This window comes from Scyliorhinus torazame, chromosome 18 (assembly GCF_047496885.1).
Source record: "Scyliorhinus torazame isolate Kashiwa2021f chromosome 18, sScyTor2.1, whole genome shotgun sequence".
NCBI lineage: Eukaryota > Metazoa > Chordata > Chondrichthyes > Carcharhiniformes > Scyliorhinidae > Scyliorhinus > Scyliorhinus torazame.
In genome coordinates, this window is record NC_092724.1 from 5,713,333 (window position 1) to 5,727,856 (window position 14,524).

General features: G+C 40.1%; 2 protein-coding genes across 5 annotated transcripts in view; both read left to right on the top strand.

Moving 5' to 3' along the window:
- The first annotated feature begins 1,544 nt into the window (after window positions 1-1,544).
- On the top strand, window positions 1,545-13,592 carry LOC140394908 (cold-inducible RNA-binding protein B-like). 4 transcript variants are annotated; one of them, XM_072482088.1, is made up of 8 exons: window positions 1,545-1,696; window positions 3,987-4,094; window positions 5,189-5,292; window positions 5,852-5,984; window positions 6,459-6,507; window positions 6,584-6,657; window positions 12,043-12,115; window positions 13,123-13,592. In XM_072482088.1, the coding sequence occupies exons 2-7, from the start codon at window positions 3,995-3,997 to the stop codon at window positions 12,045-12,047; spliced, it is 465 nt and encodes a 154-aa protein (XP_072338189.1). In that variant the 5' UTR covers window positions 1,545-1,696; window positions 3,987-3,994; the 3' UTR covers window positions 12,048-12,115; window positions 13,123-13,592. The 4 variants fall into 4 exon arrangements, with proteins under 4 accessions (XP_072338189.1, XP_072338188.1, XP_072338190.1 ...); XM_072482087.1 differs by lacking the exons at window positions 12,043-12,115; window positions 13,123-13,592 and adding an exon at window positions 8,721-9,480; XM_072482089.1 differs by lacking the exons at window positions 12,043-12,115; window positions 13,123-13,592 and adding an exon at window positions 8,721-9,480 and having other exon boundaries at window positions 6,599-6,657.
- The window catches only part of LOC140394906 (cold-inducible RNA-binding protein-like), a 32,805-nt gene continuing 30,323 nt past the window's right edge, over window positions 12,043-14,524 (top strand). The window contains exons 1-2 of the mRNA XM_072482078.1: window positions 12,043-12,115; window positions 13,123-13,197. The gene's annotated coding sequence lies outside the window, so the exon portion shown is untranslated. The remainder of the gene's footprint in view (window positions 12,116-13,122; window positions 13,198-14,524) is intronic.

A 14,524-nucleotide genomic window follows, 5' to 3' on the forward strand; every position in this document is an offset into this window, starting at 1 on the left:
AGGATGCATTATTTATTTGGAATCATGTCACAATGGATGAGACATGGGTGTCAGCTTTCACCCAGTGGCAGTGCTCTTTTGCCTGTTAAGTCAGGCACTGGTTTGGCCTCAACTCAGGAGGGGGTGTTCCAGTTCTTGGCAACTTAATTAGGAAGCATGTAAATGCATCAGACAGCGCTTAGAAAAGATTTGTAAGAATGGTGTCAGTGAATGGTTCAGGGCGACCCGGAGGTTTGTAAGAATGGTTTCAGGGAATGGTTCAGGGCGACCCGGAGGTTAGCACGGCTGTCTCACATCGCCAGCGACCTGGGTTCAATTCCAACCTTGCGTCTGTGTGAAGTTTTCACTTTCTCCCCATGCCTGCATGGATTTCCTCCGGGTACTCCGGTTTCCTCCCAGTTAAAAGATGTGCAGGTTAGGTGGATTGGCAGTGATCAATTGTACCTTAGTGTGTCCAAAGGTTAGCTGAGACTATGGCATTAGGGAAGGGTGGCGGGATGGGCCTAGGTAGGGTACTCGTTCAGAGGGTCAGTGCATTCACGATGGGCCGAATGGCCTCCTTCTGCGCAGTTATGACTCTACAAGGAGCTTTGGTTGCACGGCTGGATTGGAGAAGCTAGGGCGATTTTCCTTATAAAAGAGGTTAAGAGGAGATTGCACGCAGCCAATGTTTAGATCCGGATTTGAGCGTGTGGTGGTGGCAGAACCAATAGAGGCATTCAAAAAGAAAACGGGATAATTATCTGAAAAGGGGGAAAAGGACAGCAGGGTGATTAACACGGCTGCCTCACGGTGCCAGGGTTCGATTCCAGCCCTGGCTCACTGTCTGTGCAGAGTCTGCACGTTCTCCCAGTACCTGCGTGGGTTTCCTCAAACTTTGGAGTTATTGCTGAGAGTAATTTCTCCAGCCAGAGGGTGGTGAATCTGTGGAACTCTTTGCCGCAGAAGGCTGTGGAGGCCAAATCACTGAGTGTCTTTAAGACAGAGATAGCTAGGTTCTTGATCAATAAGGGGATCAGGGGTTATGGGGAGACAGCGGGAGAATGGGGACGAGAAAAATATCAGCCATGATTGAATGACAGAGCAGACTCGATGGGCCGAGTGGCCTGCTCCTCTGTCTTTATGGGTCGACGGCCCGCTTTCCGTCCATGTTCATTTTTTCAATGCGAAGGAAAGCGGGCGGGTCTGGCGGTGCCTGTGAGGGGAGAGAGGCGAAGGCTTCTCCCTCAGAGCTTGCTCCTTTTAACTCGGTGTCTCCCTCCACAGACGCTCCCTACCTGCCGGACATTCCCGCCTCCGTGCGCGGGAGAGTGAGGGAATAGAGCCTCCTCTGCGCCTGCGCACCGCGGGGGGGGGGGACCACGGCGCCTGCGCGCCGCGGGAGCGAGCCTCCTCTGCGCCTGCGCGCCGCCAGGGGGCGGGGGGCCGGACAGGTGACGGTTTCTTTTCAAAAAGAATCCGTTCGCTGCGCCTGCGCGCCGCCGGGAGTTGGTGCCTGCTCACGGGGAGGGGGACGGGAAATCCAGGCGCCGCGCCTGCGCAGTGCTGGGGAAATAGGGCAGGCGGATTGTTTTCTCGCTTCCCCCACCCCCCCCCCCCCACCTTCTCGGCTGTTGTTTGTCTCGGAGCAGAGAGAGGGAACGGTGTGCTGAGGGGAAACGAAAGGCTTGCGCGGCGCTTTGTGCATAAACGAACGGTGAGTGAGGCCAGGCGGCTGCGTTGTTTGCTACTTCGATCCAAAACCCACGGCCGGGAGGGTCGTTTTCTCCCGTGGATAAAAAAAAGTAACTACGGCCGGTTGAATGTTTACGTTGTGAGGATCCGGGACGGCGGAAGCCCCAGTCGCGGGCTTTGTGGAAAAGGCCCCTGTTTACGTCTCCGGCGTGCGTGGTGGGGAAATTTATGGGGGGTGGGTAGATGTTCAGCTCGGGTTTGGAGGGAGGCGGGGGGGGAATCCTCGCTCCGCGTCCGCGGTCTAAAATGGCGGCCAGGCGGTAAAATGGCGGCGGGGTCCCCCGGAGGCCTCCGGCTCCTCCAGGGCTCGGGGAGGGAGGGGATGCCTTCAGCTCCATTCACGTTTTTTGTGGGTGGTGGTGGGTGGGTGGGTGGGGGGGAGTGGATGTCTTCAGGTCTTTTTTTTGGGGGGGGGGAGGATCTGGGGTCTCCATCTGGGCGGGAGGATTTGGCTCATTGGGGAAGGGGGGAGAGAAGAGGGTGTCTTGAAATCTACGGCAGGAGGGGTGTCTCCAGCTCCCGGGGAACAGGGCAGCTGCCTCCATCTTCTGTGTCGCAGTTGCAATTAAAACTTGCCGATCTCTTTTTTTCTCTCTCTCCCCCTTGCACAATCCTGTATCTCCTCATGTGACACTGCTTTTGTTATTTGAAGATTGCTTCTGTGGCCATTTAAACCGGTTTAAGTAATCCATGTTTGTCAGTATAAGGGCCACACAGCATCTCCGTTCCTTAAGATTGATTGATCACATTGCCAGTCTGTCAAACGTAACACAACGTAAAGAGTACAATATCGATTTTTCCTGCCCTTCCAATAGATCATTGTTCTAATTATAACTGAGTGAAAGTGTGTACATAAGGCGATGTTTCTTTTTAACATCCTAAAAAACTTTACAGGTGTTAATTTTTCAGGAAAGAAATGAGTCTTCTAGAATCCCTACAGTGCCGGAGGAGGCCATTGGGCCTAACGAGTCTGCACCAACCCTTTGAATGAGCACCTCTAATTATCTCCCCAAATCTTTGACCAACTTTGGACTACATTTAAAATATTAAAAGCTCATACTGTAAACTTAGTGTTAAATCTAGATGTGTTTTAATTCTATTGCCTCTTCCTAAAACACATCTTCCTCTTGCCTTAGTTTAAATCTTTTGTCTCGTTTTAATCTAGATTTGGGGTATGTCCACCCAGATGAACTGTCTTGTTATTCATTTCAATCAGAAATATATCTATCCTCTTGAAACCATTTAATGATTCGGAGTCCGCCGCACTATGGGGCAGACGTAGTGCCTCCTCATCTCAGTTTTAAATCTACCGCCTCTCAACCTGTACCTGTGACCTCTTGTCTTCGATTGCCCCACAAGGAGCAATATTTGGTGTACGTTTACTTTATCAATCCATTTTAGTATTTTATATACCTTGATCCTTCTAAACGGGTATAATGCCGAATTGTTTCATCTCTCATACGTCAACCCCTTCACCCCAGAATCAATCTCGTGAACCTCTGAACTGCTTCCAATGCCACCACATCCTTCCTCAAATAAGGTGATCAAAACTGGACACAACATTCCAGGCGTGTTCTCACTGACACCCTAGATACAATTGCGACAATACTTCTCTATTTTTAAATTCCAGTCCTTTTGTCTTTCTTACTTCATTTTGTACCTGCATACAGACATTCTGCGATTCATGAACAAAGACACCCAGACGCATTTTGAATCTGCTTTCTATTTACATAATTCCATAGAATCCCTACGGTGCAGAAGGAGGCCATTCAGCCCATCGAGTCTGCATCGACCCTCTGAAAGAATACCTTATCCCTGTAACCCCACCAAGGGACAATTTAGCATATCTAATCCACCTAACCTGCACATCTTTGGACTGGGAGGAAACCGGAGAAAACCCACGCAGACACGGGAAGAATGTGCAAACTCCACATAGACAGTCACCCGAGGTCCCTGGTGCTGTGGGACAGCAATGCTAACCACTGCTGCCCTGCCTCACTAATCTTTCCGTCAAAATGGATAAGCTCCCACTCGTCTGTGAACATGTATCTACAATTTTAATCTGTTTCCAGAATTTATCTGCAAAACTTAAATGCATGCATGATGTGACTTTGTTGTATTCTATTCCAATTAGATGGGCGGGATCCAGAAGTAATTTTAATTTTCAGAGTAGGTTCTCCCTTGCAGATTACAATTTAATCATTACAGTATTTTTCATTGAGATTTCTTAAGTGGTCTATGTACTCTCTCAGAAAACACCATGTCTGATGAAGGAAAGCTTTTTGTTGGTGGCCTCAATTTTGACACAGACGAGCAATCACTGGAACAACTATTTTCCAAGTATGGAGAGGTTCGTGATGGTAAGGTTTTAATGTGTACAGTATGTTCATTTGAAACAATTTTAATGTGGCCATTCCTTTTACTAAGAAAAAAGAATTGGCCTGTGCCAAATATGCTTTGTCACTGGATAATAACATTAGTATATTAAACTAAAATAATAAGCTGCTAAAGGAGATGACAAGAGGGCAGGGAGACTCAGAATTTGCTGGGAATGCAGAAGGACACAAGATTGAATCTATCGAGGCAACAAGATACAACCAACATATTTAAATATAAAATGGTGACTTCTAATTTCTGTGGGAAATGAACACAAGCTGGTGATTTTGGATTGGTACCCAACTGCTATAATTCTCATTAGATCCTCCTTTGGTATTCATTCCTGAATAAAACTGTTGAGCTGAGCGCACAAGTTTGGTTCACACCCAATTGAAGATGTTCCTTTTCCTACCTTTACCATGTACTTTTTTAAGCAATTGGACAGGCCAAGGTGCGCAAGTTAGATGTGTTTTAGTGCCCAGTTTAACAAATAATATTCCCACTTGCTACTTGACAGATGTTGAGAGTCATGTACTCCTAGCCTGCTTTCTTCAATCAACACTAAAAAATAGTCATTTGTTATTCATACTGTGCTATCAATGTTGTAAACAATCTTTGTGAGGGGGAAATAAAAGAGAATGAATAAACGGAATCTGTTGCTGAGCCATAATGAATGTGAGAACAAGTGACTGAAATCATGTTTGAAAAAATAGACTTTGTGAAGCTTTGTTGAAAATGCAGAGCCATAAAGGTTTTGGCAATGAGATGAGTCACGGTGGCTGACCCTGCCTCAGACATAACACCAAGATTTCTAGATGTGGTTTGGCTTGGGCAAATAAGCAGGGTAGTGAACAAAATCGCAGGCCTACTTGTTCCTGGTATGAAATGATCGATCCTCAAGTAGACCAATCTTGCCTATGCCATAGTCCGTAAATTCCATATTTTAAAAGACCAGCTCAGCAATAATAAACGGTCAATAAATACTGCATGCAAGATGTTTAATTTAGAAATTTGAATGTATTTTTAACTTGAACACTTAATTCTGATACTGCTTTCTTTTCTCCTTACCCATGTTCAGTCCTTGTGATCAAAGATAAAGACACACACAAATCCAGAGGATTTGGTTTTGTTACTTTTGAAAATCCTGATGATGCACGAGATGCCTTGGCTATGAATGGAAAGGTATATATTTCTGGATACGGGTCTTTTAAAACTTAGATCGTGGACATCATTTCCGATACAATAAACTGTCCATCTTGAATATATTCCAAATAACAGGAAAGCATTTTGTACCATAGAACAAATTTACAATTACACTGTTGTATACTATCTCACCCTATCCATTCCAATTTCTTTGAAGTAAATTAGTGGCTTTGCTCAGATATTCAACCAGTAAATTAGATTATCATAGAATCCCTACATTGCAGGAGGAGGCCCATTGAGTTTGCACCGATCCTTTGAGCTACCCATTTACATTTCCACCTCGCCCTATCCCTGTAACCCCATAACCTAACCTGTACATCTTTTCACTGGGAAACCCATGTAGACATGGTGAGAACGTGCAAACTCCACAGAGACCCATGGCTGGAATTGAACCCAGGTCCCTGGTCCTGTAGTGCTAACCAGTGTGTTTGTTTTGAATTCCAAACTTTTTGAGGAAAGCAAATTGAAGTATTGTGATTATACTCCATACCGCACCACTATGGCAATTAATCAGTTTTGTTTCTTTTGATACTTTTAGTCAGTTGATGGTCGGCAGATTCGAGTAGACCAAGCAGGAAAAGGCTCCGGGGGACGATCTCGAAATTACCAAAGTGGGCAATCACGAAGTTATGGATTCCGTGGTGGGAGAGGCAGCCGTGGATTTTACAGAGGTGCTTAATGGTGAAACATAGCCTGCTGATGATGTGAATGTAATTGGGGATGGTAATTTATTATTTATGGTACTGGACTTGTAACTCAGTGGACGAGTTCAAATCCTAGTGAAGTTTGCGAAATGAAGTCAATAATGTATTTTGTGAGCTTGCAATAGAAACATTGGCACAAATAGGTTGAGATTATTGTGCATAGGTACTGCAATTTTATCTGAACTGGCCTGCATGTAATTTCAGTGCCCTTGTGGCAACTGCGGGTGGGTAATAAATACTGCTTTGCTAATGTGGAACAATAAACTTTTGGTTCCAGTTTTGGAATGATGCTGTACGGAATATGTGTCATTTAGCATATTCAAGCTTAACACATGGTTCTACCCACAATTCTAAGAAGTAGACAAATCTTGTACGGTAGATGTTAAACTTATTTTTCCAACACATGTTCTCAAAAGGCTAACTTGCTCAATCTTCCAATAGATGGTGACAGAAGTGGACGAAGCAGTTACAGAAACGACTACTATAATAGGTAAATAATAGTATTCCTTCATATTGGTAAATCTTTTTGTGTTTCATTGTGGTAAATATATATTTTTTAATTGTAGGAGTCAAAATTCTAGCAGCTATGGCTATAACAGTTCAGCTGGAAAGTCGTATCGAGAGGACTATGATAGTTATGGTAAGTACATGTGCAAACCTCTTAAACTTCCAATGCAATTTGCAGCAAGTTTAGAACAGTATAGTTATGGTGATGTGGATTACTCATTTAATCTTTATTTAAAAATGTTCTTTTACAAAATCTCAACCTCATCTTGTTGGAACGCTGAGATTTCCCTCCTATTGAAAAATACGTCCTGACTCACCCTTGAACTTGATATGAAAAATTCCATGCAGCTTTTTGAGGTTCAAGCTGGGTAAATGGGATATCTGTAGGTTTCCTTTTTCACCTTTTCACAATACTGGGATTCAACTATAATAATAACTTGACATTAAGTTTATTTTTAAATACAGCAGACTTAATGTAAGCTTTTATACCAGTGAACAATAGTATAGGTTGTTATAATTCCATACTGAAATTAAGATATACCAGCAAGGCGTGTTTAGCTGTGGGATTTTTGAAACGAGTTAAACCTGTAAGCTTAATTGTGTAGTGTCACTGTTGGGCATATTTAACTCATTGGAAATTTAACTGCAGCAAACATCAAATTTTTACTTGGCAATTCAAGAAGCTGGAAAGCTTAGTTTCAATCTCCCCTCGCCACACCTCATAAGTTTTGAAAATGTATTCCTTCCTCTGAACTGGAAGTAGTAATCAGAAAAATGGGCACGGGCAATTTCTAAATGAAAAAAATTAAGCAGGAAGAAGAATTCTGATGAGAAGTTGTGTTTTAAATTGTACTTTTGATATTGTAATTTAGGATTTTATTATAGCAATAATAACATTTATTTTACAAACTAATATGAAAGAACCTGTTTTGATGAATTTTAACCCTTCAATTTTCAGTGTTTTCAATAAAGGGTTTAATAGGACTTTAATTATGTAATCGTTTAACTCACATTTTAGTTTCGAAATGTGAACTCTAAAATCTAGAGTGGATAATCGGGATTTCATGGAACAAAATTTTCCTTTATCACTCTTTCTACGATCAATTAAGTTCAATTCTAACAACTGGATAAATGGAGCGCTTCTGTTTACAGAAAAATGCTGGTTGCCCTCAATTATTGTTTCCTAGAGTCATTTTTCTGCAGATTTGTAAACCAAACATCAAGTCAACTTAAAACTCACAGATGAAATTTTGATTTTCAACTCCTCCAGGACTGAAGAAATGAAATTGTGAACTTTATTGCTTGTCTTGACAAATTTAAAGCACTATAGTTTGGTGCATTATTTTTGAGACCATGGCTTCTACTGGTGGTTGAACTCCCTTTGTACTATTTGATCAGTATATGAAGGAGAGGGAGGTGAATGACATGAAATAACCTCTTCTGCATTATGCTCCCTGGGGCTTTGGCTGCTGAGTTTTGTTCACGGAGCTTTTGGAGTGGGTCTACCAGCCCTATCAGTGAACTGTTTTATCTAATTGGCAATGCATGTTGCACACTCTTTATTTGGGCATTGGGCAGCTATATACTTTGCACTAGAAGGAGATTCGGAAGCTCCAGATTATCCTCATACCTACAGCATCACTAAAGCGCTCTAAAGGGCATTTGTTTTGTTCTGATTTTCAACGGGCAACATCATGAGAGATCCTTTAGCTTTGATATTTCTCTTGGAATCTCAATTTCCGTCTACCTACTACCTTACTGTAACAAAAGGAAATTGTCTTGGCTGTGGATGTCATTCTGTATAAAGTATGAAGAGGTGGGTGCTTCATATGCTAGCCTTTTTTCTTCTCTACCTCCTTCCTCCCCTTTTGACTCCTATAACCCCCAAGAAAAAATACTTGGAATGAAATGTTCATCCAAGATTCTGGCAAGTATAAGAACTTGTCAGTTGACGTAGATCCCCAATTTGGAATTGGAATCGTGCGCTGCCTGCCCAGTTGCTTGTTTTGAATATTCTTAAAGTTTGAGCCTTACTGGTACGAGCACTTCATGCTGTTTGTACTTAAAAAATAAATGGTGTTAAAGAAGCAAAGTGTACCAATCAGTTGCTATTTTTACAATCTGATAGAATATGGAGAAGCTGAATTAAAAGTGTATTACAAATTCTTTACCTTGTGCCTGCTTCTCCTCCTCCAGCTACAAATGAATAATCAATCTCCTTGAATCAAGATCATCCTCCTTTTGGCTCTTGAGTTTTGGAACTACAGAAAGCAGTTATCTTCTGAACTTGTTGTCTGTTTTAACATTATCAAAATTATTGACAGTCTGATAGCTTCTGACTTGAATGTGCATTTACTTTTAGGTCAAAAAAGACCTATTGAGCCTATTTATTTTAAAGTTTTCCTTTCAGACCTGCACTTGTAAAGAACAGACTTGATCTTGTTTTTATCTTGTTGAAATCTTCATCAGTTCCTTTCCCAATTTCCCAACTCCAGTTTTTTTTTTTTTTTTTGCAGAATTTTGATATTTCTCCTTTTTTCTCTCCCCTCTGCTGGCTGTAAAAAGACCAATTGAACAAGATAACACAAGCTGTGCATGCTGCAGAGTATTGATTTTTTTTTTTTCTCCCGAGCTTATTTGTTGAAAAACAACTAAACGCAGATTACTTTCCTGATGGTAAATCAACATTCAGTCGTTCTGCCTGTCATTAAAAATTAACTTGCAGTGGAATGTTCAAACTGCTGGATCTTGAGTATTTTGCATTGAGCCTGTTAAGATACAATTTACAAAAAAATGCATTCATTTTCAATCTAATATAGGAGGCTTGTTTTTGGAAAATTATATACTGGTAAAGTTGGCCATTTGTTCATGCTGTATTTCATGTGCAAGGATGAAACACTTTTTTTTTTGTATAAACTTGGCTTTTTTGGAAACTGATTAAAGAACCTTGCCCAAAGATCTCTTGTTGCCTTTAATCGACCATAAGTATCATAGTGAGCCCTGCTAACTGAAGTTCATCCAATTTCAATTAAAAAGTAGCTACTGAAATTGGATGTAAGTTGTCCATTTTAATACATGTGACTATCTGATTATTGTCCTTTATCTACCTCTATAATTCTAAATACTGAACTCATAGAATCGACAGTGCAGAAGGAGGCCATTCAGCCCATTGAGTCTGCACCGGCCCTTAGAAAGAGCACCCTGCTTTAAGCCCGTAACCCCACCTCACCTTTTTTGGACATGGTCAATCCACCTAACCTGCACATCTTTGGACTGTGGGAGGAAACCCACGCAGACACTGGGAGAAAGTGCAAACTCCCGAGGCTGGAATTGGACCCGGGAGCCTGTGGCTGTGAGGCAGCAATGCTAGACGCTGTGCCGTCCGTGCAGTAAAGAATTCTATTTTGTTCTATAATTGAAATAACTCCACATGCTACATAATTTGTGTAAAGAAGGCTGCCAGATTGCTTTCTTTCCTGGCTAACATCTATTAATAACTGGCTTTAAAAACATTTTAAATAACACTTTCCTATTTGATGGGAAATCTATAGTGTCATTCTTGTGTGTTTTACTGTGACTGTTCTATAAGTCACTAACTATTCTGTATATTTTTGAAAAATATTAAGCACATTTTGAACCAAATTTGAAATGGTGGACTTTGGAACCCAGTTGTGCAGGCGAGGTGGATTAGCGCTGATCTTGATCATTGTCAGTGGTTTCCCCCTTCAGACCCTCTCCCTTCTCGCCTTGACCCAGCAAGCCAGTTTCTCTTTTTGTTGAGATTAGAATGATGCTGATTTATCTTTTAGACTTTTTGAAAAGGCATGAATGAGTCATTTTGATTTGTAGTTAGTGCGGTGTCATTTAGATTTGGTAAAATATCGATCTTTCTTTTGAATGGCTCACCTAAATTTTTAAACCTTCATTCCAAGTTGTATGAATAATATTAATTATTGTGGATAACTAAAATGAGTAATCATACATTAAAACTGCCAAGTTTCTTTCAATATGGAAAGCTAGCTTGCTCGGATTGAAATACGCCAGACTTGCTTTATGTATTGTTCAAGAAAATGTAAATCAGTCCTAAAAGGAGCCCAAATGACACATCAGTGTTCTAGAATTCAAAGTGCAAATAAAATCATTGACCTCATTCTAAGTTACAACCCTCGCCCCAAACATAATAATGTATTTTTAAAAAATTAAAGCAATTCTCACGTGCAATGCAAGTTCTTCCCTTCTGTTTCACCCTACCCAATAATCCTGTCCACCAGGCATTTAAGTAAAAGTTTCTCAGACTATCCTATCTGAAAGTACTTCCTGCTTAGTTGTTTTGTCCTTTTAATATTCAAAACTTGTGCAACCATTACATGAATTAAGATAACAGCCCATATTACCTGTCAAAAAGATGTCATATACTTTACAATATCAAGATTTTTGCTAGCTTTGCTGAAGGTAGTGGCATTGAAGAATGACGTGTTCCTCGTGCAAGGAAACTTCAGCTGGTTATGGCTAATGCATCAGTGGACATAATCATAGCCTTGAGGTAACTCATTTTGCTCTCGTACAATGTCCACTTTCCCATTTCGTTAAGCTGAACCGTTTTAAATGTTCTGGTGATGAACTTGAAATAAACTTGAGTGGATTTCTTCCTTGGCCTTCTTAATGTGTACATCTCTACAAATCAGTTCAAGCAAACTACAATTCCCAATTTTGTAAAATGCACCCAGATCAAATGGGCTTGTTGCCATTGGTGAAAAAACCAATGAAGGACTTGATGTGAAACTCCACTTCTGGACCTTAATTTGCCAAACTCAGCAACACGAATGCCAAGGTCAATTGCGCTGTTAAGTGGAAGGGGGAGGAATTTGTGCTTTTGAGCGATTCTTTTTTTTTTTAAACAATATCCCAGTTCACAAGTTATTTCTAATACACTGTACATTTCTAAACTGGGGTTCGCAAGGTCCCCAGATTTCAGTCTGGGGCCCAGCATACCACAAGCATTGGTTCAAATTTTGTTTTTCCTTTGTATTTAATTAGTGGCATGTTTATAATTTAATAGTATTGTTTTCTGCAATTATGTCACTATTCCCTTTGGGAGGTTAATCTCTACAGGATGTTGGAGTGGAGGATCTCTTGGGGTTTGTAATATTTGCAGTCGCTGCATAATTTGGAAATATAATCTAGGTTGTAATGAGTGGACTCTTGAGTTGCTTTTTTCTAAAATACGGACTAATTCTTCCCACAACTTTTAAATTGGAAAGCAAACCCATTTAATGTTCAATTCATACTGAGTTACACTTGTGAACATGCTCGAGTTTCTCAATTATACAAATACTTTTGGATTTGCTTAATTAGCACATTTTGAAAGCAAGAACTATAGAAAATCTTAGTTTTCTGATGACCCACTTAAAACCTTAGTGCTGAAGTAGAATTTTATGCTTGGATAGTGAATTAGTTAATGGATTAAGATTTGAAATTACATATAAGAAAAGGTTAACGTATTGACTTTCTGTTGTAGAATGAGCAAGACTGAAGAAAGAAGATGGGTTAAACGTTTGGAGAGGAAGAGGTGAATTTTCATGAAATGCAATGTAAGTAATTTCATTCGTTAAAATAAAGTTCTATAAATGAGCTTGTCACTAGTGTGAATTAAATCTTTGCGTATAACTGCATTTGACAATAGCTAAATGGATACTATTTTGAGATCTCCACTTGTACAATTGTTACAATTGTAAAACTAGGATAATAGGTCAGCAATGAAAGGTTATCAACTCTTTAAATTTTGTATTTTCTGTGCAATCAAGTGACTCTGTATATGATATAGTCAGATTTGGGACTTCACCACTGTGGATGCAGATGGTACATACCTAAAACTAATTGACGTCTGTATACAGTTTGCCTGGTTTTAATTTATCTTGACCAACCCTACCTTAGGTGTGTTAATTGTGCTGGTATGAATTAATCAGGATGAAGGGGAGAAGAGAAAACCTTCCACATGTGGCATTTTGCTAATCTCTCAATTTTAGTTACTATTGAGTAACGATTAGCTTTGTTGCTAGCCTAATCAGGATTTTGAACGTTTCTATGAGTTTACTTTTCACTATGAACATGTATTCTGAATGGTAAACATGTGTTTCATTTATTCAATTCCCACTTTAATCCTCCCATGTGTTCCAGCAGTACATTGGGTAAATGAGTTGATCCTTGAATGATTTCTTCAAGCTATTGTTTGTCAAATATTGCATCTAATAGCAAGAGGGGATGGTTTAGCATAGTGGGCTAAGACAGCTGGCTTGTAATGCAGAACAGGACCAGCAGCGCGGGTTCAATTCCCGTTCCAGCCTCCCCGAACAGGCGCCGGAATGTGGCGACTACGGGCTCTTCACAGTAACTTAATTGAAGCCTACTTGTGACAATAAGCGATTATTTTTATTATCTTGGTTCATTCTTGTACATATCTAGGTTTATTCTTGTAAATATCTATAGACCTTCAATATTTGATGCCATTAGATTTGTTCATTACTATGTATGACAAATTTTTGGATTGGAGTCATGCACATTGATCAATCTTTGTAAATGTTGTGTTCACTCATTTCAGGCTGATTCTCCTGTTTGAAAGAAAAGGAAGAAAAAAGGAAAAACATTTTAGCATAGTTGCAGTTAATGTTTTCAGGTAACTGGCCAACACTTCTGTTGGATTAAATTGTTTGTGGAAGCCTACAGTTTTCTCCCATTTCATTTAGACATTAAATTGTGGATATGGCATTCTTGAAAGCATTATAGTTAACATGAGTGCAATAAGTACCCACAAAGTCTAAGAAAACTATGTCAGTTGTACAATATGTTGATCTGAAGAGCACACTTTTAAATGATTTGCTGTCCTTCATTCTCTTATGCTCCTAATCCTAGCAAAAAAATTCCCATCTAGCTGAGCACTACCAAATCAATCCTGACTGCATCACTGGTTACTTTAGGAAACAATTAAAATGTACTATAAATGAGGACTTATACTGTAAAAAAAAATTATAGAATGTACTTCAAAATTGTTGATTAAATGTTGTAGTTCTATTCAATGTGGTAGTGTTTTACTTAATTAAAAGTGGTCAAGCCCATTTTTTTGTGTTTTATACAATGGAATCTACAGTGCTCCTGCAAAAAAAAATTACTTGCTGTGCAGAGTAAAACCTCCTTGGAATGGATGATGACTGGATGCTTAAAAGCTAAATTATCTGAATTGACATTCATCACACTGAAGATTGTACTTACAGCTTTCATTTCCAAACTATTTCAATGCTAAGTTATGAGGTACTGAGTGAAAATCACTTGTTGCAGTAACTGTCAACCATCATTAAAATCACATTATTGGCAGGTGGCAGCTTTGGTCAGTTTAATAATGTTTTAACTGAAAGAATTTACATTATACAGGTACATATGCATAATAAAATAATTTTGAAATGATTTGGTTACACATGAGCACTTTGTAGACTAAATGAATTGAGCCTGAGCTGCTTTTGAAGTAGAATATATAGTTTCTTGCTTCTTCGCCCTTTGATTTTCTGACGGTGGCATGCCTCACTTATCCACATAGGACAATGCTGCCTGCTCTTTAGGGGAAGTCATTTTGTGAGTCATAGTCACACTCCTCTACTTTTGTATTATCTTTGAGCTGCAAGTATTATTTTTTTTAAAAGCATCACTCCTGTCTTTGGCACTTCATTTTATTTTGCTCCTGATGTATCACTATATCATAAAACAATCTCAAACTCTTAATGTTTGGGTATTCCGATGTAATTGGTGATGCACCCAGAAGGGTAACTGGAATTAATAATAATCTTTATTGTCACAAGTAGGCTTACATTAACACTGCAATGAAGTTACTGTGAAAATCCCCTAATCGCCACACTCCGGCGCCTGTTCAGGTACACAATTCAGAATGTCCAAATTACCTAATAGCACGCCTTTTGGTACTTGTGGGAGGAAACCGGAGCACCCGGAGGAAA

Excerpts from the sequence above, each read along its gene's own strand:
- LOC140394908 (XM_072482087.1), top strand. The coding sequence starts at position 3,995 with ATGTCTGATGAAGGAAAGCTTTTTGTTGGTGGCCTCAATTTTGACACA. Across the intron at positions 5,293-5,851 it reads CCTTGGCTATGAATGGAAAG|TCAGTTGATGGTCGGCAGAT; the intron begins GTATATATTTCT and ends TGATACTTTTAG. Across the intron at positions 5,985-6,458 it reads CAGCCGTGGATTTTACAGAG|ATGGTGACAGAAGTGGACGA; the intron begins GTGCTTAATGGT and ends ATCTTCCAATAG.